The following is a 25179-nucleotide window of genomic DNA, read 5'->3' as shown; positions in this document are numbered from 1 at the left end:
AAAAATTAAAATCTAAGCCTTTCATATTTGGGTGCCAGAGGGTTTCAACTCTAGGGGGAAAGGTCTTCATTAGAATTCTCCTCTACTTTAAAGAGTTTGCAATTTGGTGTCAAGATGTTTTTCTGAAAAAATAATATTTATACTGAAATATTTATGGATGAAATGACATAATATCTTAGTTTTGCTTCAAAATAATCTAGGGATGAGGCAAGGAAGTGGGGAATAGAAAGGAAACAGACTGGCAATGAGCTGATAATCGCTGAAATTGGATGGAGTTCATGTGGGGGTTCACTTTACTTTAGTATATAATTGACATTTTAAAAATGTCAGTAATTTACCCAAGCTCATTGGCCCAACAGGGAAGAGATGGTGTTCCTAGGAATACTCCACTCCATTCCACAGAGGCATCTCCTGCCTTTGGAGGAAGAGAAACCACTACTCATCAACACCAGACTCATGGTCATACCTCATTTGAGGGCTTGTGTGTTTCTCTCCACATATCTGCATGGATGCCAGGCTTCCATGCAGGCTTCTCAAGGCACTTTCTAAAAAAATAGGATTTACTAGGGGATTGTTAATTAACCAAAATTACTTAAAAGTCTCTTCTCCAAATATAGGCATTTGAGAAATTCAGCTTTGCAAATGGGCAGTTAACTTAACTTCAATAGAAAAGCCTTCTCAACAAATGAAAGCCTGCAAAGGAAAGCTTCGTAGCTATTTAGGAAATAGTTCTCCAGAAATTTGAGAGGCAATGCCCAGACATGACAGCAGACTATAAAAGGTTCATATTGGAATCAGTTGCATAGAACTGAAAAGATTTATGTCCCCAGTGAAAAGAAAATGGCTCTGAGTGATGGCCAAGTGTCCAGGCTACCCCACCAAAGGCTGAACAGTGGAAAACGCTCCTCTCTAAGCTTTCTGAATCTGCCTGGTCTGGGCCCCTCTGCCTCCAGAGGTGCTGGGCATGAGCCAGTGTTAAAACTCTACTAGTGCCACTAATACACCGGCTCAAGGTCCATATTTCAGGAAAGAGCTGGGCCACAGGTCCAAGGTGAGAAACAACAGACAGGCACAGGCTAGGACCAGACCAACTGTTCTCAAACAGGGGTGATTTTGCCCTCTAGAAAACTTCTGGTGGTAATGTCTGGAGTCATTTCTGATTGTCACAACTGGGGGAGGGAAATTGACACTGTCATCTAAGGAGCAGAGGCCAGGAATGCTACTAAACACAGGACAGGCCCCACGAGAAAGAATTATCCAGCTCAATCTCAACAGGGCTGCCCCGAGAAACCCTGGACTAGAGCAACATTTGCCAAAATAATTCCCCCGCAGCTCTCCTGCATGGAACCATGAAAGTGTTGAGGGGAGCCAGTGCAGAGTGGGCAGGAAGAAAGGAAAAAGAGGGTCATCCTTCTAGTGTGCCCACATCCAAATGTATTCTCACAAAAGCCAGAGGCAGGGTGGTGCCATTGTCAAAGACATGGCCAAACCACAGGACAATCCTGAGAGGTTCAAATCTCACCTTTGCCGTATGACCTAGGACTAGTTACTTAACCTCTCTGAGCCTCTGTTGCCTGAAATGTAAAATAGAGATGATAACAGTACTTAATCTTGGAAGGTTGTTGTGAAGATTAAATGAGTTGATATATATAAAGATCTTTACACTGTAGTTATTTGTTATTATTTTCAAAACACAATCCAGTCATGTCATTTCCATTCAATGGGTTTCTGCTTTTCTTAGGATAAACATCAATAATCTGACCATGGCCCCAAGGCCCTGGGTGGTCTGGCCTCTGCCCACCTCTCCAGCCTCAACCAATCTAGTTTTCCCCTTTGATCTCTATGCTCCAGTCACACAGGCCTCCACTGAGCAAACAGAGGGCAAGTCAGTCCTTCTGCCACAGGGCCTTTGCACAGGCAGATCCCCTCTTACGGAACAAACTCCCCTTGACCCCACCCACCATCCCCACCCCTTCACCTAATGTAGCTCCCAGACACATCTCAGTGTGCCTTCAGGAAGCATGGGTCCAGGGACCTCTCCTCTTTCATACACTTACCCAGCTGTCATTCTGCATTCTGATGTCTCATCCTTTGACTGGACATTAGACTGTTAACCAGGTACTCAATAAATAAATATTTGTTTATTCTCAAGAAATAACTGACTTCCCAGCATGATTTGTTTTATGAATGAGTCAGTGACTAAACAAATGACTGAATCCATGAGAAGGAGTGCTTAGCTTGCCTGACCTCAGTCTACTGTGTTGCATTAGAGCAGTTGCAACAAAAAGCTGCAATTGCCTTCAGCTTCCTGGAAACCAAAACTGCTCTGAGCTTGCCTCAAAGAATGCTACTCATACCTTGGAGGCAGTTGACTTGTACTTGGCCAGGGACTCCTAGAATGCTCTCTTTGCTTCTGTCTCAAGAAACTCAGTCAAACCAACTTTCCCTAGGCTGAGGAATAAGGCGGGGAGGCTTTTCTTTGTACATGGAAGGAGTAAGGGGCTGTTTTCACTTGACCCAAAACTGAGACTGGCTCTGGCAATTCCAGCCCCACATCTTTCTAAGGTAGGAGCAGCAGCAGTCATTCATGTTGAAGGGTCATTTGAAAGCCATTCTTCTTTACAAAACCACAGAATGGTGGTTTTGTTTTAGTGCTTTGACTTTAGTATCAATCAGCTTATTTTCCTGGAATTACTTAATATGAGAAATGTAAACATTTTCTAGCAACATATTCTAACACTTGTTAGAATGATTTGTTAGAATGATTTAACAATCATTTGTTAAATCATTCTAACAAATCTTACATATCTGACCGCGGCACCATGGCCTTCCCCACTGTACTGGTCTGAGTCCTGAAGACAACAGAATTCACCACAGATGATTCCAATGAGGAGACTTCCATGGAGAGGCTACAGAAGTAGGGGTGGGCAGGGTTAATGAAAGAAATGAGACCTTGAGGCATCCAGACGCTGGCAACACTGGACAGCCGTTACCATGCATCAGGCTGAAGGAGCAAAGGGAGAAATGAATCAATCCCAGCGACACTGGGAGCCATGAATGGGCACTGCTGAGAGGGAGCTATAGTCCTGGAGAGAAGCTGCTATGGCCAGAGATGTGGCCCCAAAGCAAGAAGGGAAGAGGGAGAAAATTCTCTAGATTTTTTTCTCTTCCACCTCTCCCATCACCTGAAGTGCCTCTTACTGGCCCCAGACCCTCCCCAGAGTCAGCCAGCAAGGGAACCCCGGTGATGCCGCTCACAGCAGTCAGCTTCCAGGAAAAATGACCAGGAGAGGGGAAGCAAAGAATAACCACTAGGCCTACCCAATCCCACACTGCCTTATAATAAAGCATTAGTTGACAGGAGCCTTGAAAATACATTGAAGGGAACATTTTCCAAGAAAACTTCCAGAGGCAGAGCCAGGAAGAGAAAGAAGCTCCAAGCTCAGGGCTCAGTGAAGTGAACACAAAAACACCAATTTCAAAATAGAGTGGAAAGACAGCAATTGAACTGTTATCATAACTGCATGCTGGCACTAGCTGCAGTGCATTCTGCAAATGTCTTCAAGTCAGTGAAGCATCAGGGGTGAGGTAATAACAGACACTCAGAGTTGGCCTCAGCTTCCTGCAGGTTCGAATTAAGATCCCAGGGAATTGGCTTAACCAAAAGATCAAGTCAAACACTGCATTTCAATTTTCACAATTTGTTGGTTCCCAAATTCCATGACTGGAAAACAAAAGACTCATCCCACTTGACTGGCAGCTTGGCTTTGAGCTATAGTTCTCGATCGCTTTGCTCCTGGGAACTGAGTGGTCCCCCTTAACACACCTCATTCCCCAGGCAAAATTGCCAGAGCCAGACCCTCTTTTTCTGCCCCTAAACTCATTCACACACACACACACACACACTCTCTCTCTCTCACCCCTCTTCCCACATGTTTGGTCTACTTTGGTCTGCCTCCTGCCCAAAAGTCAAAATTAGAATCTAGCAAGAGAACCATTATGCTGAGAAAATGCAGAAAGCATTTAGAACCCCTGTGCTTTGCAAGGCACCAGAACAGGGATACGAAAGGGGGAAAAAAGACAAAGAGGAGAGAGAAAGATGGGGAAAAGTGAAGAGAAGAAGGAAGAGAGGAAGGAAAAGAAGAAACAGGACATGGAGTGGAAGAGAAGAGAGAGTGGGTAAGAAAGGGGGAAAGAAAAAAGAGGCAGCCAGCAAGAAGCAAAGTATAATTTTCATCAACATTCATTCATTCATTTGACAAACATTGATTGAATGTTTAGGAGGGACCAAGAACATTCAAAGCCCACCTCCGTGCTATTCCTTCCTTAAAATCCTCTAAGTCTTCATTGACTTGGATCCTTTTGTAATAGCTCCTTCCAATGAGGACATAGATCTTGATGTTTACCTCTTCATCCTTAGGGTTGAGACTTCACTTGCTAATATCTGGACTGGATTTTACCAAGGCAAAGAAAATGTTACAGGGAGGCAGAGAAACCCTGTGAATTGGGATTTGCCCAAGACCTGCCCTTCATGGTTGAGGCAGGCATCTGGCATCCAGGCAGCAGTTTGTTTCCCTTCGATGCCCACAGGCCCTGCACTGTGTTCTCACTTCACCAGTGTTCTCATTTCTCTTCTATCCTTTCTGGTCTAAATGAACATTGTAAGAAGTGCTTCCCTAGAAAAAGATCTGGCTACCCAGAGGGATGTTGTGAAGAAGGAACAAATGGAAAGGAGACACAAAAGTGGAAAGAGAGTAAAAGGGGCTGTTATAATTGTGCATCAATTTACAGGACCAACCTAACCCTTGAGGACTGTCCAATTTCACACTCTCAATTTATAGTTGGGTACACTGTGGACCAGAAAGAACCACAGGTTAAAGAATGATGGAATTCTGGAGCTAGACAGGATTATGTTGTATGCCAAGCAGCAGGCATTGATGGAACAGGTCTTTTGGATCCCAGCCAGGGTTTACATCTCACAGGGAGCTCCATCCCCTGAGGATTTGAATCTGAGAACTGTGTCAATCCCACTGGGGAGCTACATAGTGAGCTGGTCTTTAATGCCCAGAAAGCAAGCTAGAATCAAGAGGTCAAAGTCATCTATACAGAACGGGAAGTCCCCAGGCCTCTACAACCTCTATGCCTGATCATTGTGCTGAATGGGAAAATACATCCTGTGTAAGTTCCATGTGAAAATAAGTCAAGTTAAATCAGAGATGAGACCCTACAAAGCTCTTCTCCCTTCCCTAGTTTAAGAAACACCAGTCTAAAAAATGAGGCTAGTTACAGGTTTCTCAACCTCAGTACCACTGGTATTTTGGGCCAGAAAATTCTTTGTTGTTGGGGCTGCCTTATGTGTCATACGATGTTTAGCAGCCTCCTGGCCTCTACCTACTGGATGCCAGTGGCACCTCCCCTCCAGTTGGGATGACCAAAAATGTCTCCAGACCTTGCCAAATGTTCCCCTGAGAGGTGAAACCACCCGCAGTTGAGAGCCACGGCCTCAGAGAATCACTGAATATTAATGAAATCATCTGAGTCCACAGGCCTGTTCACAGATGGAAAGACGAGGTCAGGTGTGCCTGGGCTCAACCAACTACAACTGGCAGAGTTAGGCTATGAACTAGAGTGCTCAGGGTTCTCCTCACTGCACCAATAATTCTTTTTCTTTTCTTTCTTTCTTTTCTCTTTTTTTTAATTCTTTTTTTTTTTTTTTTTTTTTTTTGAGACAGGGTCTTACTTTCACTCAGGCAGGAGTGCAGTGATGCAATCACAGTTCACTGCAGCCTCAACCTCCCAGGCTCAAGAGATCCTCCCATCTCAGCCTCCCGAGTAGCTGGGACCACAGGTACACAACACCATGCCTGGCTAACTTTTTGTATTTTTTGTAGAGACAGGGTTTTGCCATATTGCCCAAGCTGGTCTCGAACTCCTGAGCTCAAGTGATCCACCAGCCTCAGCCTCCCAAAGTGCTGAGATTACATAAATAACTCCTCCTTCAGGATTTGATGTGTGATTCTTCTGTACTCTTGGCTCCTTAGTGTTTCTTTGTGTGATGTGGCTGCCCTGTCCCTTGCATCAAGGGGTTAAATCTGCCAACGCCCCCTACAGTATTAGATCAGGTACTGGTCAGAATTCTTTCAATATGTTGTTGCTCTTGGATTGGAAGAAAGGGCCAAGACTGCCTCCTCTGACTTGCCATGTTTTAGGAGGTTGGAAGGCCTGAATATTTCTTTTCCCTTTTCTTAATGGGTGACCTTCCCTAGCCCCCATGCGGCTGCTGTGAGGATAGAGATAACATGAAGTATGGTGCTTGGAATTATTTAAACTCTATGATTCACAAGCATTTAGATTATTTAACTGCTGATTATGATTATTTAAGCTGAAAGACTATACTTCTCTAGCTCAGAAAATGTTTGTATTTCCATTAAAAACCACCAGGCTGAAGGCCCTTTTGACTGACATTTTTCACTATTAAAACTATACATACAGTGCATGTTTTTGGCCAGAAGACAGTGTGTCCCTTATTTTGTTTTAAGATAAGAAAGCCAACTTCAAAGGCCTTCTCCAACTAGCTCTCCTCAGGCCCCCTTCCTCCCACCATCTCCCCATCCTGCTGTCCTCCTGCCCCAAAAAAGGGAAGAAGCGCCTATCTGCCCACTGCTTTCTACTATTTAATTAAAACTGGTGCCACCATTCCCACACTTGAAATTCTTACACTGATATCTCAAGTTCTTCACTGGGAGACAGTGCACTCAATGGCTAAGACTGTGAACTATAGTGTCAAACAGACTTGTATTTGAGTTCTACATATATGAGCCTCAGTGTCTCCATCCACAGAATGGGGGCAATAATACTCCCCGCCTCACAGGAGGTGACAGCACTATCTGGGTGAAGTACTTAGTCCATGGAATCAGTACTTAATAAGTGTTCACTGGTAATATTAATCCCATCACCCAACGTCTGCATGCACTGAATAGTATATATGCCTGGGCTAATTTAATTCTCTGAAGACATTTTAATCCAAGATAGTACATTCCTCAAGGCAGGGACAGTGAAGGACTCTTGATTCTACCTGACATGCAATTTAACTCACTTTAATTATTTCTCTATAATGAGCTATGAAACACATCCCTGCTTGGCTCATATATTTAATAACCTAAGAGTTTTATGAAAAATAAATGCCTAAAAATTCAGGGAAAATTCTATTGTGGATGTATTAGAGCAATGTCCTAAACCATGCAGTAACTTTCTTTTTTCTTTCTCTTTTCTTTTTTTTCTTTTAATTTTTTTTTTTATTGGCAGAGTTTCTGCATTCAAATTAAGTTCCTCAAGGGAAGGAATGAAAAAGATCCCAGCATTTCCTAAGTTTCATCTATGTGACGGCATTTATTTAGTGGAATTACATACAGGAGGGTCTTGGAGATTGCCTTTGCCTTTCACTTGGGATGAAAATTTCCTCTGCAGCATGCAGAAGAGGTGAGAGTGTTCCTGCTGCTACAGAGTTCTTTTGCACTGAAAGAAAAATCTTCCTCCTCTCAAATTTTGCCTACCAACTCTAGCACAGTCATCTGAGGCAGCATGAATCAAGTCCAGTTTTCTTCTTACAGTCACTTCCTTAACAGTTAAAAGAAGCATCTGTCTTCTTGGCCTTCTCTGGACCTAATACCCCTTAAAGGTCAGCTATCCCCAGCACGAAGAGATTTTCAGGTGTACCTCAACTTGTTCACTCACACATGCCTCCTCACAGTCTACCAACCATGGTACCCAGAAATGAACTCAGATATGCACTAAACATACATGCATACACATAAATGTCTGTTAGGACTAGACTAGAGGTGTAATTGCAAAGTTGTTTTTTACTGCTAAGTGACATAACATACCAGTTGACCTATTTTTCTTCACACTTTATTCATGTTGTCAGAGACTGCCAATTGCTCCCAATATCCATTCTTTCCTTTCCTTCCTTGGAACTGGATTCCCAGAATGCAGCTAAAGGCTATATTTCCCTGCTTGGTCTTGAAACTAAGTATGACCATGTGGCTTAAAACCCTGGCCAGTGGGCCCCTTCCCCCACACTTGTTCTCAAATCTAGTAAAATATAAGCTCCACCAACAGGAGGATTTTTGTTCATAGAGTCCTTTCTGTTCACTAAGAACAGGGCTTAGATAAGTGCCTAAGGCTTAGAACAGTGCTTGCACATAGCAGATGCTCAGCAAATATTGAATAAACTGTGAAATGACTCAGATGTCAACGAATGGGATGTGTAACTTAAAGGACAGGGAGGTTTCTTTCTCGTGCCTCCTTTCTGCTGGTTGGAATAGGGATTGGATAGCTGGAACTGAAGCAAAAGTCTCACACTAAGAGGTGCAAGCAAACGCTAAAAATGGCAAAATGTCAAGACAGAAGGAACGTGAGTCCCTGGTGATTATAAAGCTACTTGTATGAGCTTCTGGAATGTGGGGTTTTCTGATTCTTGCATTTGAAGCTAACTAGAACATTCCTCTATTCTAAAGTTATTTTCTTTATAGTTAAGTTTTACTTACCCACTATAAGTTTTATGTTCAGCATAATTTTTTTGTTGTTTTGTTTTGTTTTTGCTATAGACTATAAGCCATCAACTTCAGAGTTAAAAGAAGGAAACAGAAATCTGGAGTGCTAAGCAACCATGCATTTATGACACTGCCTGCAGCGAAAACCAAAATTGGTTTCGAATGAGTCATTTTTTTTGACATTTATTCCTTTCCTCTCTGCTACCTGTCCTGAATCACTACAGGTAACTCAGAAAGCTGCAATAGGCTTCATCAGTGTTCTAGCTGATTTAAATACCTGTTGGAACTGAGCAGGTAGTAAACAGAAACAGATGACAAACAGGACCTTCTAGGACACATTACCATAGTATTTAATATTTTTAAAATTAGACATGTTAAAGTTTTTCTCAATAAACTACTGGTTAGAGAAAGAATAGTATTATAGCAAAAAGAAAAAAAAGAAAAAAAGAAAAAAAAGAAATTCTTGAGAAGGCCAAGTTGTAAATTAAAGACAGGATTAGAGTATGCTAACTGTAATGAATGTACCTATCATATTAATATATGTATAGCCCTTTGTGGGTTAAAAATCACTTTCTCATGAATTTATAATCGCAGTCAATCCCCATAATATCTCTGTAGGCTAGCACAACCCTCTTGTTTATTGAGTTTATCAATTTTAAGTAACAATTGGCTTCAAAACTCTTCTCCCAGACTCCATTTATCCTGTCCAAATTGCTAGGCACTTAGGATTCCTTCCTAAAGAAATGCGATTTGTCTTTTCTCATGTTGGCATGAAGTAAAAAATAAATTGATTTTATCATTTCTGTACCCTTGCTCTCCTTTGAAGGGTACTTACCTAATGAGTGGCTCTCTCAGAAAGGATCTTAGATCAAAGAGGCCAACAGGATAATGCCCTCGAATAAGCTGCTGTCTTACCTCACTGTAAATGTCCTAAAATAATCCAGTGTATACAAAGACTTGTGAGGCTATCTTGAGAAGATGCCTAAAACCCAACAATACCCAGTAAATTAAGATGAATTGCACCATATTGTCAGATGAGTTAAAAACACAAGGTCCTGCTGAAAATGTTGTAGAAGCATAGGAAATCACCACAAAAAGTCTACAATAAACATTTCAAAATATGTGACTATTAAGCAGCTATCGAAACCCTTATTCAACTTAGCATTTTATACTAAATGAAAAATATCAGTTAAGATGCCTGTCTACCTATTAAACTACTATAGTAGTTTAAATCATCGAAGCAAATGCACACAGATTTTTAAGTACTGTATCTCATGGCCCTCAATTTCTTTTAGCCACAGATTTCAACTCCACCTGCCACAAATTAAATAACTAGGCTTTTGTTACTGGAATGTAAGCTTATTAACTGGCATTAATGAAATCAAACATAAAATGTTGTTCTTAATATGCTTTTAATAAAATCCCTTTTAAATACGATTAAATGTAACAAAATTGAACCATGATGAAATGTTTTAGCAAGAAGTTTTGGATATATTTTAAGTAAAAGAATAATCTTATACACAAGGAAAGATGAATATTATGTACTATGAAAATATATGGTTGGTAACTGTTAGTTTCTTCCAGCAGAGGAATAATAACTGGCAGTTAGAATATCAACCAATAAAGACCAGACTGAAGAAGGGTATTGCTGTGGTTTGAATATTTGTCCCCTCCAAAACTCCTATTGAAATTTGATCCTAGGTGGGGCCTAATGGGAAAACGGTGTTTGGGTTGTGGAGTGAATCCTTTGAATAGATTAATGCCCTCTCCCTTGGGGGTGAGTTCTCACTCTGCTAGTTTCCCTGAAAGAGCTGATTGTGAAAAAGAGCATAGCTCTTTCCCTCATCTCCACCTTGCTTCCTCTCTCCCCATGTGATCTCTGCACATACAGCTTTCCTTTCCCTTCTGCCATAAGTGGAAGCAGCCTGAGGCCCTCATGAGAAGCAGATGCTGGCACCAAGCTCCTTGTACAGCCTGCAGAACCAGGAGCCAAACGAACAATTTTTCTTTATAAATTACCTAGCTTCAGTATTCCTTTATAGCAATACTAAACAGACTAAGCCAGGAATGTTGAGGGAAATAATCATACACATGTACACAGTTGGACTTCTGTATACATAGGTTCCACATTTGTGGATTCAATCAACCACGGATCAGAAATATTTTGGGAAAAAATGCATCTGCACTGAACATGTACAGACTTTTTTTCATGCTATTATTTCCTAAACAATACAAGTGTAACAACTATTTTCATAGCATCTACATTGTATTAGGTATAAGTAGGCAGGAGATGATTTAAAGTACACAGGAGGATGTGCGTGGGTTATATGCAAATACTATGCCATTTTATACCAGGGACTTCAGCATCTGTGGATTTTGGTATCTAAAGGAGGTCCTAGAACCAATCACCCACAGATACCAAGGGATGACTATAGAATCAAGGCTTTCCTTTTGAATCAAGATGGCCTCAGTTCCTAAAAGTGTTCCCAGATTACAGGAAAGTACACCACACTTTCCATGTCCCTCCTTGCCCCAAATAACAAAGAGGGTCCTTATCTTTGGAAATGACTCTCTAAGTGGGATTCCAAACCTCTTTGGTTACATAAGAAACTACTTTATCTATTTATCTATTCATTTATTTGCTTATTTATTTGTTTATTCATTTCCTTCACTCATTTTACTAAAATGCAAGCTCAACAAGGTCAAGTTTGTTCATCTAAAACAGTACCTAGTACATAGTAGATCATCAGTGAATATTTATACATTTTTTAGCTAATTCATCCTTTCATTTTTCAAATACTTTTTGAGTGCCTACCATGTGACAGATTCACAATATCCAATATTAAAAGAAAATTCCACTGTAAATAAAATAAAATCACATCGTGAGAAATCTTTACATTGGAAGAATCAGGCAATATTTACTCACTCTAAATCCAGTCGGCATTTAAAATAAGGGAAGCCAAAGAACAATGGTAGGAGAAAATGTAGGTCAGTGTGGCACATGTCCCAAAATGATATAACACAAAACAGAACTTTGGGTAAAAATTAAACAGCCTAAGAGTGGATGTAAGTATAAAAAGATAGTACCAGAGGTCATTGTGATGATTAAACAGTTCTGCATCTTGACTGTGGTGGTGGTGACACAAATCAACACATGTAATAAAAGTGGATATAATTAAACATACACACACACACACACACACACACACAAGTGCATGTAAAACTGGAGAAATTGGAATAATGTTAAGGCCGGGCACAGTGGCTCACACCTGTAAGCCCAGCACTTTGGGAGGCCGAGGCGGGTGGATCACGCGGTCAGGAGATGGAGACCATCCTGGCTAATAAGGTGAAAGCCCGTCTCTACTACAAATACAAAAATTAGCCAGGTGTGGTGGCAGGCGCCTATAGTCCCAGCAGCTCGGGAGGCGGAGGCAGGAGAATGGTGTGAACCCAGGAGGCAGAGCTTGCAGTGAGCCAAGATTGCACCACTGCACTCCAGCCTGGGCAATAGAGCGAGACTCCGTCTCAAAACAACAACAACAAAACAAAACTGGAAAAATTGGAATAATGTTAATAGATATGTAAAACTGGAGAAATTTGAAGAAGGCTGGTAGATTGTACCAATATCAATTTCCTCATGTGATATTGTACTTCAGTTATGCAAGATGTTACCAAATAGGGAAATGGTTGAAGGATATGAGAACCCTCTTTGTAATATTTCTTGCAACAGCCTGACAATCCACAGGTATTTACAAATATGTTAATAAAATAAAATTAAACAGCAGAATGCTTATCAAAACACTGGAACTGAGACAGATGCCCAATAATGATGTAAACCTATATGACAGTATATTGAATAATTAAAAATAATACAATCCTATGTTTGCAACATAGAAGGTTGTTCACATTCACAAAAGAAGAGGGACTTGCAAAATATGCAAGTACAGTCCAATTTTCTTTACAAAATAAGGAGCATTTGCAAAGGTATACACCAAAATGCCATCAGTGTCTCTCTCTCCATGTTAGGATCATGAGTAATTTTTTCATATTGTTTCTTTATACTGACTCTTTTTTCCCTTAAAATGAACAATATCACCTAACAAACGTCTAAACAAATATCTGTCTTTGGATGGGGTTCAGGTAAATTCTGTATAGCTCTGGAACAAAAACCAAGACAAATGGAAAGACATTTCACGGCAATATAATGACAAATGAGCTACCTGTAAGAGCCATGGAACATGAACCACCACCTTATAAGCCCATGGCCTGCCATGGGAATGGTATTCACCAGGGCCTGGTAAATTCCTTATGAGTAATCCTGTGAATGGGAGACTGGCTTCTGCAGGCTGGGAGGTTGGACCCAGTTGCTTTCCAATTCTAAAACTCTGTGCCATTTGGTTTGCAATGAATTTAACAGATACCAGCTCTCATTTCAAAAGCCCCCTTTAGGTTTCAAAGCACTTTCACATGTGCTGGTTTATATTTATTTTAGTTTGCTGCTTATAAAAAAATCTTATCCCTACAAGAGTTCTGTAGAGTAAGCAGGGCAGGTATTATCGCATCCATTTTACTGAAGAGAAAACTGAGGCAACCAGAGAGTGATGTTCAATGTTATGGGGTGAGACAGAAATTAGTTATGAAATCACAGTTTCTTTCTCTTGACTCACGGCCCCACCCCTCTTCCCTCTAACACCACACAGCCTCTCCCTTCCCACCAGGGTTCGGAAACTGGGTAGACCTGACCTAAAGATGCCTGTCTAAAGATGATGGGTGCCGGTTGAATGAAAAACCAACAATGCTTGGCACAGATGATAACAACTCACCAACAATGATAATACCCATCTGACTGTTCCCACAAACTTACGTGGACTCAATCAATGTCAAGTAACCCGTGTGTCAATTCAGCTTAAACACTGTGACTGAACAAACCAGTGGCGAACTTGCAACAGCCCAAGAGGCTGGTGCCTCTAGTTGAAGATCTCAGTCAATATACTTGCCCTGTACCTAAGTCCTCCCATAGTCCCAGGGCAGAAGCCCACAGGTTGGGCTTCTAGGCCAGTTAAATAGTGAATAGGGCCCATATCAGGCTTAATGAAGCAGGGCTTTGTTACTTTCACCAAAGGAATTAACACAGGAATTTTGTATTTATTTTGCAGTGGCAGCAGATTAAGCACTTCAGCAATAATGTGGCAATTCACCAAAAGAGGTCTTAGTTAGGTGCTATCTGAAACCATGAAGTTAAGTGGGAAAACATACACATGGAAAAAGTTTATATGTTTTAGAAAAATAAATCCAAATTTTAGATAAATGATACTCTTCACAAAGTATACTAAACAAAGGACATATTTTCATTGGCTGATAGTGCCATTTGCATACATATATCATTTTCTGTGTGCCGAACTCTCTGCTGAGAACCCCTCCTCACAACCAACCCATTCAAGTCATTACAGGAGGAAACTAGAGGGTTAGTGAGGTTAAGGGCATTTCTCCCAAGTCACAGCCACCAGGTGGAAGCAACAGGATTCCACCCTGGGTCTGATGACTCACAAACCAGCATACTTCACCATTACTTGTTCTTTCAAAATGTTGAAAGTATATACTCCTTTTATAAACAGGAAGTAATTAAAATTTCTTTATAATAGCATAATAAATCACTTCAGGAGATGGAGAGTTAACTTGAGAACAGCTGGAAAACAAGCAGAAAAACTAGGCTGGACTTGACACATAACACACAGGGAGGAAGATGAGAGACAGGTGAACAGAAAAGAATACAGGCTGATTGAATCAATGGACCCGTATTGCTAATGCACTAATACTAGTATTGGCTATTGTTAATAAATTATTTTTATTCTGTACTACATTTATTATGGAAAGCAAAATGCAAAAAACATCATATGATAAATTTTTCAAGGGTAAAGCAAACTTATAAGTTGAATTTCAGTATTTTTAATCTCCATTCAAAAATCAAATCTAAAATGAAGGTGGAAGCATATGTAATTCCAAAATCTTTCTCTTTTCTTATATAAATCATAACATTCCATCTTGTTTTCTAGGAAATGAAGTTTTATTGGTCAATATCAGCAAGATGGAAACTTTCTCAAATAAACCACTTTATGAACTTTGTATATAGACATTATAAAAATACATAACTTTTGATTCTAACACGAATACATTCATAAATGGACTTTCCACTTTGAATATTGCTGTTTCTTCAATTATTTAATACTACACTATATTTTTGGTCTTTCTCAGCTAAGTGTTTACACATATATCGACAGTTATAATTTTTCTGGGTGTTATTTAAATTCATACACGTATTCCACAACTAATTACATAAGTTAATCTTTTAAACAACAGTAAATATTGGCAAACACCAAGATTTTATGTATGCTGTGCTTATAAACATGTATCCTTTTAACAGTGTTAATAAATTATTGATGGTGATAATATCACAGATACTTAAAATACTTTCCTTCTTAGCTACATAAAATTCAGTCTCCAGTATTCAATCTAGTCACTCACTCAACAAACCATCGCTCAAATCTATCACATTCAAGACACTGTTGTGGGCAACAAACAATCATTGAGCACCTCCCATGTGCCCGGCACTGCTCTCGTCTGCGTGATGACTACAGTGACTCAAACAGACAAAAGTTCTAGTCTTAATGAGTTCACATAAACTCCTCAAGAAAATTAGATAGCAGAAACGGAGCTTGAGGTAGAAAACTGGTTTTGTCATGGCCAGATGGCCTTAAGCAAATTATGAATCTCTCTGAGTCTCAGCTCCCTCACCTCTGAACTGAGTATAATAATACCTGTTTTTATTATATTATCTTTTATTAGAAAAAATACTAGTTTATATGTGAAAAAACTCTACTTATTCTTTGGTCTTGGAGAAACTGAGGTAGTTGATGAGGAATAAATGTTTTGTCCTCATTATTAAATCCTTCAAAATATTTCATTCCAATATTTTCCATGATCTAAGCTTTCTGAGTTTAATGCTAACCATGTGTAAGGCTTGCTGGGTCACAATAAGGTCACTTCCATACCTAGCCACCTATTTCAAAGTCTGTGTTACAGGTTTAAGATGCCGTAATTATATATGTTTCCCCTTATTGTGGAAGGAAGTTAGATTTAAATGATAACTTAGAGATTATTTCATTTAAAAACATAAAGACGCTCCTTCTTGACTAGTTCTTTACAAACAGACCTATTGCAATTGATATTTATTAAAATCTCTCAGTAATTTTCTTTCCTATGTTCTTCCATGATGATGCTCTTTCATTGTGAGAATGAAGTAAGAGCGAGGTGTAGGTGGGTGTGTCACAGGACCACAGGAACAACCATTTCCCAACACTCAGCCCCACTCATTGATTAAATCAAAGGAAGCAATTAGTTCCAATCCAATCTCCCTGATTTAGCTTCCCAAGCCCCCACCTAGGTGGGGTGTGGCAGGGTGTGGGATTTCCAACCTATTTTTATAAGCCCAGCAAATCAAAGTTTGACTTTCTGAATAAAGAGGTGCCAACCTTGAGACTCTGTAAGAGTCAACACAAACCAGGCATTGTACACAAGTGAAAAGAATATAATTAGCAAAGTTACAGTCACAATTAGGAAATACCTCCTCAGAAAAGTTTCCACTTAACTCTGAGCAGCGCTCAAATTACCATTGTGCTTAACGGGGCCTCCATCTCTTGGCTGGCTCAGACCTTTCCAACAAATCTATGAATCCCAGCACCATCCACAAAACACAGACACCCAAAATCTATTGCTGGATCTATATTTTTTTCAATAACAGGTGTGAGAAATGTGCAAATTGAGACACCAAAGTTACAATTAAAAAATAAGAAACATACTTTCAGAAATGACCAGGCAACTGTGAGCTAAATTATTCTTTCTCTGAGCTCTTTCTTCATCTTCTCTAGTCCTTCCCCTTTCCCACTCTCAAGAGAGGCTAGAAGAGAGAGGCTACAAAAGCAACAATGGGTACTCACTTCATCTCCAGGATCTCCTCCAGCTGTTTCCTCCTCTCAATCCGGAGGTTGGCCAAGTGTGCTTCTTTTTCGGCCAGGGACTGCTGTGTGGAGGCGAGACGTGCTTTGGTGGCATCCAGTTCCTGTCTGGTCTTCTCCAGTGCATTCATCAGTTCCTCTATCTGAAAGGCACATGGAGCTCTGTGTGTTATTTCTCCTTCATTCAAGCACAAGACATCCCTTGCTAGCCTGTGTTCCAACAACAAACACAAAGGAATCATAGGGATCCTTGAACTGGGCCGCTGTGTCTTGGAGCCCTTTCTTTCTTTGTCATTGAAACTATGAGGATGCAAATGCCTAAGAATGATATAATGGACTCTGGGGAATTGTGGGGAAAGACTGGGAGGGGGTTGAGGGATAAAAGACTACACATTGGGTTCAGTGTATACTGCTTGGGTGATGGTTGCACCAAAATCTCACAAATCACCACTAAAGAGCTTACTCATGTAACCAAATATCACCTGTTCCCCCAAAACCTATGGAAATAAAAAATTAAAACAAAACAGAACAAAAACCCTTAAAAAATGTTTCAAACACAAGAAATGTCCAAATTTCTCCAAGGTCCTTGTTCAATTGGATTGCCCAATAACCTCTATAAAAACTACTTAATGTGTTCACTAGAATTGGGGGTGAGTGGCTTGACCCAATTTCAACCTCTGTTTGGCAAAAGTCTCAGATACTTCCTCACCATTGAAGGAAGGCAACACTCAAATGCATTTTGCCCAGCACAATACACTTTTGTGTGTAGGCCCCAGAGTACTTTGAAAGAAAGTTAATCTATGTGTTTCAGATTCAGTCACATTTTAACCTATCAAAGCCGTGTTTGGTAAAAGCTATTCGATGTCCAGGGAGCCTCAGGAGTCCCTCTCACCTCACCTCCCAGCCTTACATTCAGGAAGCAATGTTTGGCCAAAGGTAAACAGAATTCCAGCCACAAAAGGTTCAGGTTTGGTTTGCCCCTGAAGTTTGAGAGGGTTCTAAACTTGAAATAAATGACATGTAACTTTTATAGGGTGCTAATACACCATAGAAATAAGCCAGACTATCAAATATCCAGGGTTTTCAGCCAGGTCCCCAAAAAATGAGACCTGGGAGCCCTGAGGCAAAGCCTTATCCTCCCCAAACCTTTGGGGACTCTTAAAAGCCAACACACAACAAAGAAGGCTGGTGTTTATGGTTCCGTTCCAAAGACTTCCATGGAGCAAGCTGGTGAAATGCCATCCCTTGCACAGATGCAAGCTGTGTCCACCCTGCTGATCCAAAATCATGAATCCAGGAAGTTTCTAGATTCCAGAGCTGATGTTTGGCTTTCTAAAACACCCCTTCCAGCTGAACTTGGCAGAATAGGCTCATCCATCACTAAAGTCAACAGAACGCCCTTCAAAATGTGTCAATGACATGTTAAGTTCCAATTCATAAAGACTTTCTACACAATTTCTGCAGTTTTACATGGAATTTATTCAGAATAAGCATTATAGTTCACATCCAAGGTAAATTATATGCTTTTAAGATTCAGAAAACCCTTCATTTTGCCCTGATAAAAAAAGGAAACTTAATGATCATGTAATTTAAATCAAAGCCAAAACCAAAAAGAGTTTAAAAAGCAAGCAATACAAAGAATAACCTATGAAAGTGACAAAACCACCCCATGTAACTGTAGAGTAAATTGCATTATTCTTTAACTTTACATATCTATATAGTTTAAAAAGTATTAATAAACTTTTTAGTTTCTCATGTAAGTTCGCAGAACATCAAAAATATGACTAGAAGCCCAAAGCAATATGTGATGAAGTTAAAGCAGAGTTTTAAGTTTTCCTCCCTTTTTCTATTTTTGATACAGTCAATAGCACTGATCCCCAAAAAATCAGAATTATGATCATTCTATATGCCAATTCAGATAGTCTGCCTGACCGTCCATATGAGATGGTCTGCATCCTCATAATTCCTTTTCTGTCATAAATCATTCTTCATTTCAAACATAATATTGATTTCAGAGGAGTGGGAGGTCTCCATTATTCTCATTTGTTCAATCTCTCTCTCATTCATCAAAGCTGATCTATCTGCAATCTATAGACACAGAGCTACTCAGCTGGGTTTCCAAGTCTTAGATCACCTGCCACTGGACCGCTTAGGGCAAACACTAGCTAGTTCTACATTAACCCAACTTTAAATGACACTTTAGCTTAATGATTTCAGGCTGCTCCGGCCATTTCAGCAAGAAGCACATAAAGAAACTGGGCACCTGGGAGACACAATACAGAGTTGTAACTGATGGCGATGCCACTGGCCTCCAACATCAGTAACTGCTAGTATCAGATGAGACGAAACTGCTCCTCTCAACACCTTGGAAGCAGAGTTTTAAAATAAGTTCCCAGGCCAAGCTCCTCACTCTTCCTAATTTGTGTGGCCCTGGACAGTGAGTATTGCACACCGAGGACCATGTGGGGCACTGGCCTCAGAATACATCCTTCTAGTCTTAGCATGACCACTGTTTCTCTGTGTAACTTTTTGCAAACAATCACTGTACCCTTGGAATCTCAGTTTCCTAGATGATGGCCATGGGTTCTTCCTGTGTTTAAATTCTAGAGACCTGAAAGCTGTTTCCTTTGCTGCCAAAATGAGGGCCTTAGAAAGCAAAAAATATCTCCCCTGCTGTGGTGATCATTAGGGTGGTTTCACAATATCCTAGTTCTCTTCCTTACAGGCACATGGTAGGACCCCATATCCCCTCACCCTTTGAATTGGCTGTGGCTTTGGCCAATTAAAACCACTGTCATTTCCAAGTAGAAACATTTAAGTGGTAGCGTTCAACTCCAGCGTTACCCTTTCCCTGCCATGGTGACCACGAAAGCAAGTTTCAGAAGAAATCATCTTCAGCCTGAGTCCCTGAGTGACCACAATGAAGCCCAGGGCAAACCCACATCACATAGGCAAAATACAAACCTTTGTTGTGCTTTGCCACTGAGATTGGGGGTGGTTACTCCCAGCATAACCTGGCCTATCTTCACTGGTGGACTGTCTGATTCTATTTTTTTTTTTTTTTTTTTTTTTTTTTGAGACAGAGTCTCGCTCTGTCACCAGGCTAAAGTGCAGTGGCGTGATCTTGGCTCACTGCAATCTCTGCCTCCCAGGTTCAAGTGATTCTCCTGCCTCAGCCTCCTGAGTAGCTGGGATTATAGGCGCATGCCACCACTCCCAGCTAATTTTTGTATTTTTAGTAGAGACAAGGTTTCACCATGTTGGCCAGGATGGTCTGAGTCTCCTGACCTCATGATCCACCTGCCTTGGCCTCCCAAAGTGCTGGGATTACAGGCATGAGCCAACTGTCTGATTCTTATCAAGTGCCCTATGCCTGCCTCCATCTCCCTACCACAGTCATCTCTCAACCAGAGGAAAGTGCTTGTTATTCTGGCTGTCCCATGGTATTTCTGCTCTTGCAGACCACAAGGAACTCCCTTCTTGCCAAATGTCTTTTCTTAATGTGTGGCTTGCACAGCTAAACACGCCCCCAAGTCTCTGTCCCTTCTTTGAAATAACATTTTAACTGATTGACTGTATATATGTAGTTTGTGTCTTCATCACCAGATTAGAACCATGGCATTATTATGGTGTGAGTGAGATGAGCTCCTTCATCTTTCTCAGCTTCCATTTCCTCATCCATATTTACCTCAACAGGTAAGTAGAGAACCCTATTGCTTGCCTATCAGATGATTGTGGGCACATTAAGTGAGATGATGTAGCCTATAAGGCATTTATTCTTCTTCTTCTGATATCAAGAAATTAATTTTTTTCTGATAACAAGAGTAAAGTGTGGCCAGGCACGGTGGCTCACACCTATAATCCCAACACTTTGGGAGGCCAGGGCCAGTGGACCATTTGATCACAAATGGTGACCCCAGGAGTTTGAGACCAGGCTGGGCAACATGGCAAAACTGCATCCCTACAAAAAGTACAAAAGAAATGTAGCCAGGCATGGTGACAGGTACCTATAGTCCCAGCTACCCTGGGGGGCTGAGGCAAGGGGATCACCTGAGCCTGGGAAGCCAAAACTGTAATGAGCCGTGATTATGCCACTGCACTCCAGGCTGGGTGACAGAATGAGACCTTGTCTCAAAGAAAAAAAAAGAATAAAGTGTATTCATTGTAAAAAATATGAAAAATCCAGGTATGAAAATGTTTTAGCTTTCTTCTGAAGATTAAATACTAACATCATTTTTAGTTAAGATCCTCCCAAATCCCACCACCTAGAAGTAAACATTATAAACACTGTTATAATTTCTCTCTATATTTGTGTATATATAATTGAGATGCTACATATAAATATATACATAATTTTGTATATAATTGATATATGATGAGAATTTTCTTTTGTAATTAAATTGTCTTTTGGAAACACAGTTTTAATGTGTGAGCAGTGCTCTATCCACTCCTCATCTTCCTGAAACTGATGCTTCTCTTAGTGTTATGGTCTCAATGTTTATGTACCCCCACAATTCATATGTTGAAATCTTAACCCCTAAGATGATGGCATTAAGGGGTGAGGCCTCTGGGAATTGATTAGGTCATGGGGGCAGAGGCCTTCTATGTGGGATTAGTGACCTTATGAAAAAAGCCCAAGGGAGTCTGTATGTCCCCTTTCACCATGTAGGGACACGGCAAGACGTCAGCAGTTTGCAACCCAGGAGAGGGCCCTCACCAGAATCTGCCCATGCTGGCACCTTGGTCTTAGACTTCCCAGCCTCCAGAATGTGAGAAATACATTTCTGTTATGTATAAACCACCTACTCTATGGTATTTTGTTAGAGCAGCCCAAATGGACTAAGACACTTAGGAACCTATTCCTCTGTTTATTTTGCAAATTACTCATCTTCCTGCAGCCCATAACTGGGTCTTTCTCCTTGTGACTCCGTCCTAGAGGCATTTCCACCAACCACATAGAAATACAGGGGATGCATTGAGGTCTGTCTCCACAGTTCTCACCTCTATGTAGATGCCTCTCCAAACTTTATCTCCTTTTTCCTCACTTGACTTCTTTCACATGTACCTAACCACCTGTTGATCACTTCCATCTGGATATCCAAATATTACTTTAAATTGAGGATGACCAAAAGCCAACTCTTGATCCATGTACACCTGCCTAAACCAAACTCCTATCACCTGTCCTAACCCTCCCAACTTGCCACTCCCTAACACATCCACCATTTTGGTCCAAGGCCCTGACCTTTTCTCAGTCATTCCTGTTTAAGACCTCAGAGCCACATTGATCTTCTCCTTCCTCTTTTATTTTCCATTAATCACCAACTCCTAGAGCTCTATTTTGGAAATATTTCTTGGATCCATCATTCCCTTCTATCATTACTTTTGACACCCCTCCCACATGTATAACAAGGTAGAATGTAATTATGCATGCATACATATATGTATGTATATGTGGGCTTTCACATGTGTGTGCATATGCTCATGTGTGTATCCCTAGCCTCTGACTCTACTCTTACCCCTAAGTGAGGACATGGCTTTGCCTGATCATCTGTAACAACAGTACTTCTAGTATTATATGAAGCAATGATTGGAGAGCTCTTAGTGCTGAGCCTGGCAAATATGAAAACACTTAGTATATTCTTAACACAAGAGGTGGAGCAGCATAGTGGCTTAGAAACATAATTCAGGAGCTAGACTGCCACTTACTAGATGTATAAATTCACTCTAAGTGAATTATAACTTTTTTTCCCAGGTGGAAAAATTGATTTCCTGTAAGTAAAATAAAATAGTATTTACATTTAATAAATATTCAATAAGCACTATTACAAAATTATAGAAATAAACTGGCCTGTTTACCTTCATGAAAGAACCTAGACAAAACGTTCTAGGTTTCTCAACTTAAACTCGGAGGCAAAATTTGCTTTAAACATGTATGAAGTATTACCATTGCTATGCAAAAATTAGGTTATAGTAATTTTTACTCAAATTATATTAAAATGCCCAGAATAAGAATTATTTGGGGACAATATAATAATAGAATTGACTTTTTTAAAAACGTTAGCTTTAGGGGCTACATATGCATGTTTGTTACATAGGTACATTGCATGTGGGAATTGGGCTTCTACGTGTACCCATCACCCAAATACTGAACATTATACCCAAAAGGTACTTCTTCAAACTTCATCCCCCTTCTTCCCTCCCCCCTTTATAAAAAAAGAAGGAAATCATGTCCTTTGCAGCAACATGGGTGGAGCTGGAGGCCATTATCCTACATGAACTAACTCAGAAGGAGAAAATCAAGTATCACATGTTCTCACATGTACGTGGCAGCTGAACAATGAATTACAAAATTCTGAGCCTCAAGTACCCCTTGTGAAGTGGAGCTAATAACATAACTTAGCTCAAAGGGTTTTTATGATGATTAAATGGGTTCACATGGGCAATGCTCTCAGCACAATGCCTAGTACTCAGTAGTGCCACAGAAGTGTCAACTCTTTCTAATACAGTGCCTAGTAAGTATTCAGCCTATCTATGTCTGCGTATTGCTCCATTCACCAATGCTCAACCACACATACACATGCACATATACCCCTGGACTACCCTACATTCACTCCTCTGCTTACCAAAACTGCCCATTCTTTAAGGCCCTGTCTATACCTGACCTCCTTCACAGCTTGCAGTGATCAAAAGCTGGAGCTCTAGAAGCAGTCAGATATGAGTCAAGTTTGGGTTCCACCTATAAGATCTTTGACCTTAGGCCAATCTTGACCCAATGTTTCCTAAACTTGGTTTAAGATTGGTTAGGTTGCTGCATGTTAGAATCCCTTGGGAAGCTTTTAAGAATGTTGATGCCGTGGTCGCACTGCTCCTAATTAAATCAAAATATTTGAGGGCGGGAGCCAGGCATCTGTATTTTATTAAAGATCCAGGTGATTCCAAAATGCAGCCAAGTCTCGGAACCCTAGACATTACTGACCTCTCTAAGCCTACAGATCCTCCCCTTTAAAGTGGAGAGGAGGCAGAAGCAGCCACACAGGATTGACATATGCGTAAAGTGAAATAACACATGGAAAGTACCCTGCCTAATACCCTGGAAGGCACCAGCACATGCCCATTCCTAGCCTCACTACTTTCACCCAACCCAAGTGCCTTCGGTTTTCATTGCCTGCACCCATTCTGCACAATATGTATGCTTAGTTGCTATAATACAACTGGATTGTAATCCCTGGAGGGCAGAGACTGTGTCTCCATCTTCTTTGCAAGCCCCTTCAGCACCTGACATAGCACCAGTATCCACACTCAATAAATACCTATGCAATGGGAGGAAGGGGAGCACAAAGATGTGATTCTGAAACACCCTCCTTTGACCCACTTAGTGCAATGATGGATGAAGTGTAAGTCCAAACTTGATACTTTCCTACCCCATAAATCAGTTGTCCCTTCACCATCCTCAACAAATGCCCTTCAAGTTCTTGCTCTCTGTTTTGCTTCAAGCACCTTCTCTTTGCTATGGGGATGAGGGCGCTCAGCTACTTGGCTCCTGAAAGGATGGAGGCCCTATGTTCGCTGCCACCCCAGCAGCCACCTGGAGAACCCAGGAACCTGTGAGTTTCACAGAGACACAATAAAGATGTCTCAGGTTCTGCGCTGGTATAGAAGCATGTGGCTTTTAGTCCTGCTATGCATTCCACATGCTCTGTCCTGGGACCTGGGAGATACACACTCCTTTCCTTCATTCCACCACCTCACTAGGCATCTCCCACATGCCAGGCACTCTGCTGGACACTAGCCACAGGTCTGTCTTCAGAAGGGTTTCCATAGGGAAGCTGGGAATCAACAAATTATTTAATCACAATAGTGATTTTAAAGAAAAGTACTAGGTAGTGCAAAAGAGTAAAACAGCAGCCCATCCTCCACTAGGCACTGTAGCTGGCCTCCCTAAGGCAGGCAAGTGGAGTAGCCTGGGGAAGCGCAGGTGGTGGCCCAGCTGGAGGAGGCCCTGTGGTCCCATTCTTTAGAAAAATGCTAGTTGGAGAATCACAGTAATTAAGAGACAATAAAAGCTTTTGACAGTCCAGCAAGAAAGCAACCCATTTGTCTCTATTTAACACAGCATGTACTTCTTTTAGAAGTACATCTATTAGTAATTCACCAGACAATAATATTTCCTGGGGAAAAAAAGTTTTAGAAAAGGTGTTTAATTGCTAAAACGTCATTTTCAGTGAAAACAGGATTCACAGCCACCTCAGAAGTCTTCTAGAATATTCCAGATGTTTCACTTAAAATAATTTCCTAAAAGGTCCTCAAATGTGGCAAGACTGGAATTCTGATTTTATATCTAAGATTACATTTTTAAAATACATTGGCTTGGTGTTACATATCTAGAACATAATAATTAAAGGTTTCGTCAAGCTAGATGTTGATTTGGCCTCATCAATTACAAAAAAAGAAAAAACCCCTGAATAATTGTGTGCTATTTCTGATTGTATTAGTCATTCTATGTTGCAGATCATTAAAACTCTCTTTTAAAATAGTTGTCACCAGGAAATATTCAACTGTATTTACTGTATTTGAATAATTCATAACTGTTCACTTTCAGAATAATGAAGTCATCA

The 25179-nt window shown here is 40.6% G+C and overlaps 1 protein-coding gene and 1 long non-coding RNA gene across 8 annotated transcripts in view; one reads left to right on the top strand and one right to left on the bottom strand.

Annotated features, from left to right (window-relative positions):
- The window catches only part of ERC2 (ELKS/RAB6-interacting/CAST family member 2), a 980330-nt gene that overhangs the window by 370324 nt on the left and 584827 nt on the right, over positions 1–25179 (bottom strand). For all 7 annotated transcript variants that reach the window (XM_063645317.1, XM_063645323.1, XM_063645319.1 and 4 more), the window contains one exon: positions 16547–16707. In XM_063645317.1, coding sequence (XP_063501387.1) covers positions 16547–16707 — 161 coding nt within the window. The remainder of the gene's footprint in view (positions 1–16546; positions 16708–25179) is intronic.
- Positions 2238–4294, top strand: LOC134736183 (uncharacterized). The gene is made up of 2 exons (XR_010120007.1): positions 2238–2779; positions 2919–4294. It is a non-coding gene; the product is annotated as an uncharacterized lncRNA (long non-coding RNA).

Source organism: Symphalangus syndactylus, chromosome 1 (genome assembly GCF_028878055.3).
Source record: "Symphalangus syndactylus isolate Jambi chromosome 1, NHGRI_mSymSyn1-v2.1_pri, whole genome shotgun sequence".
NCBI lineage: Eukaryota > Metazoa > Chordata > Mammalia > Primates > Hylobatidae > Symphalangus > Symphalangus syndactylus.
Note: the sequence above shows the minus strand (reverse complement) of the source record. Positions and strands in the feature narration are given on the sequence as shown.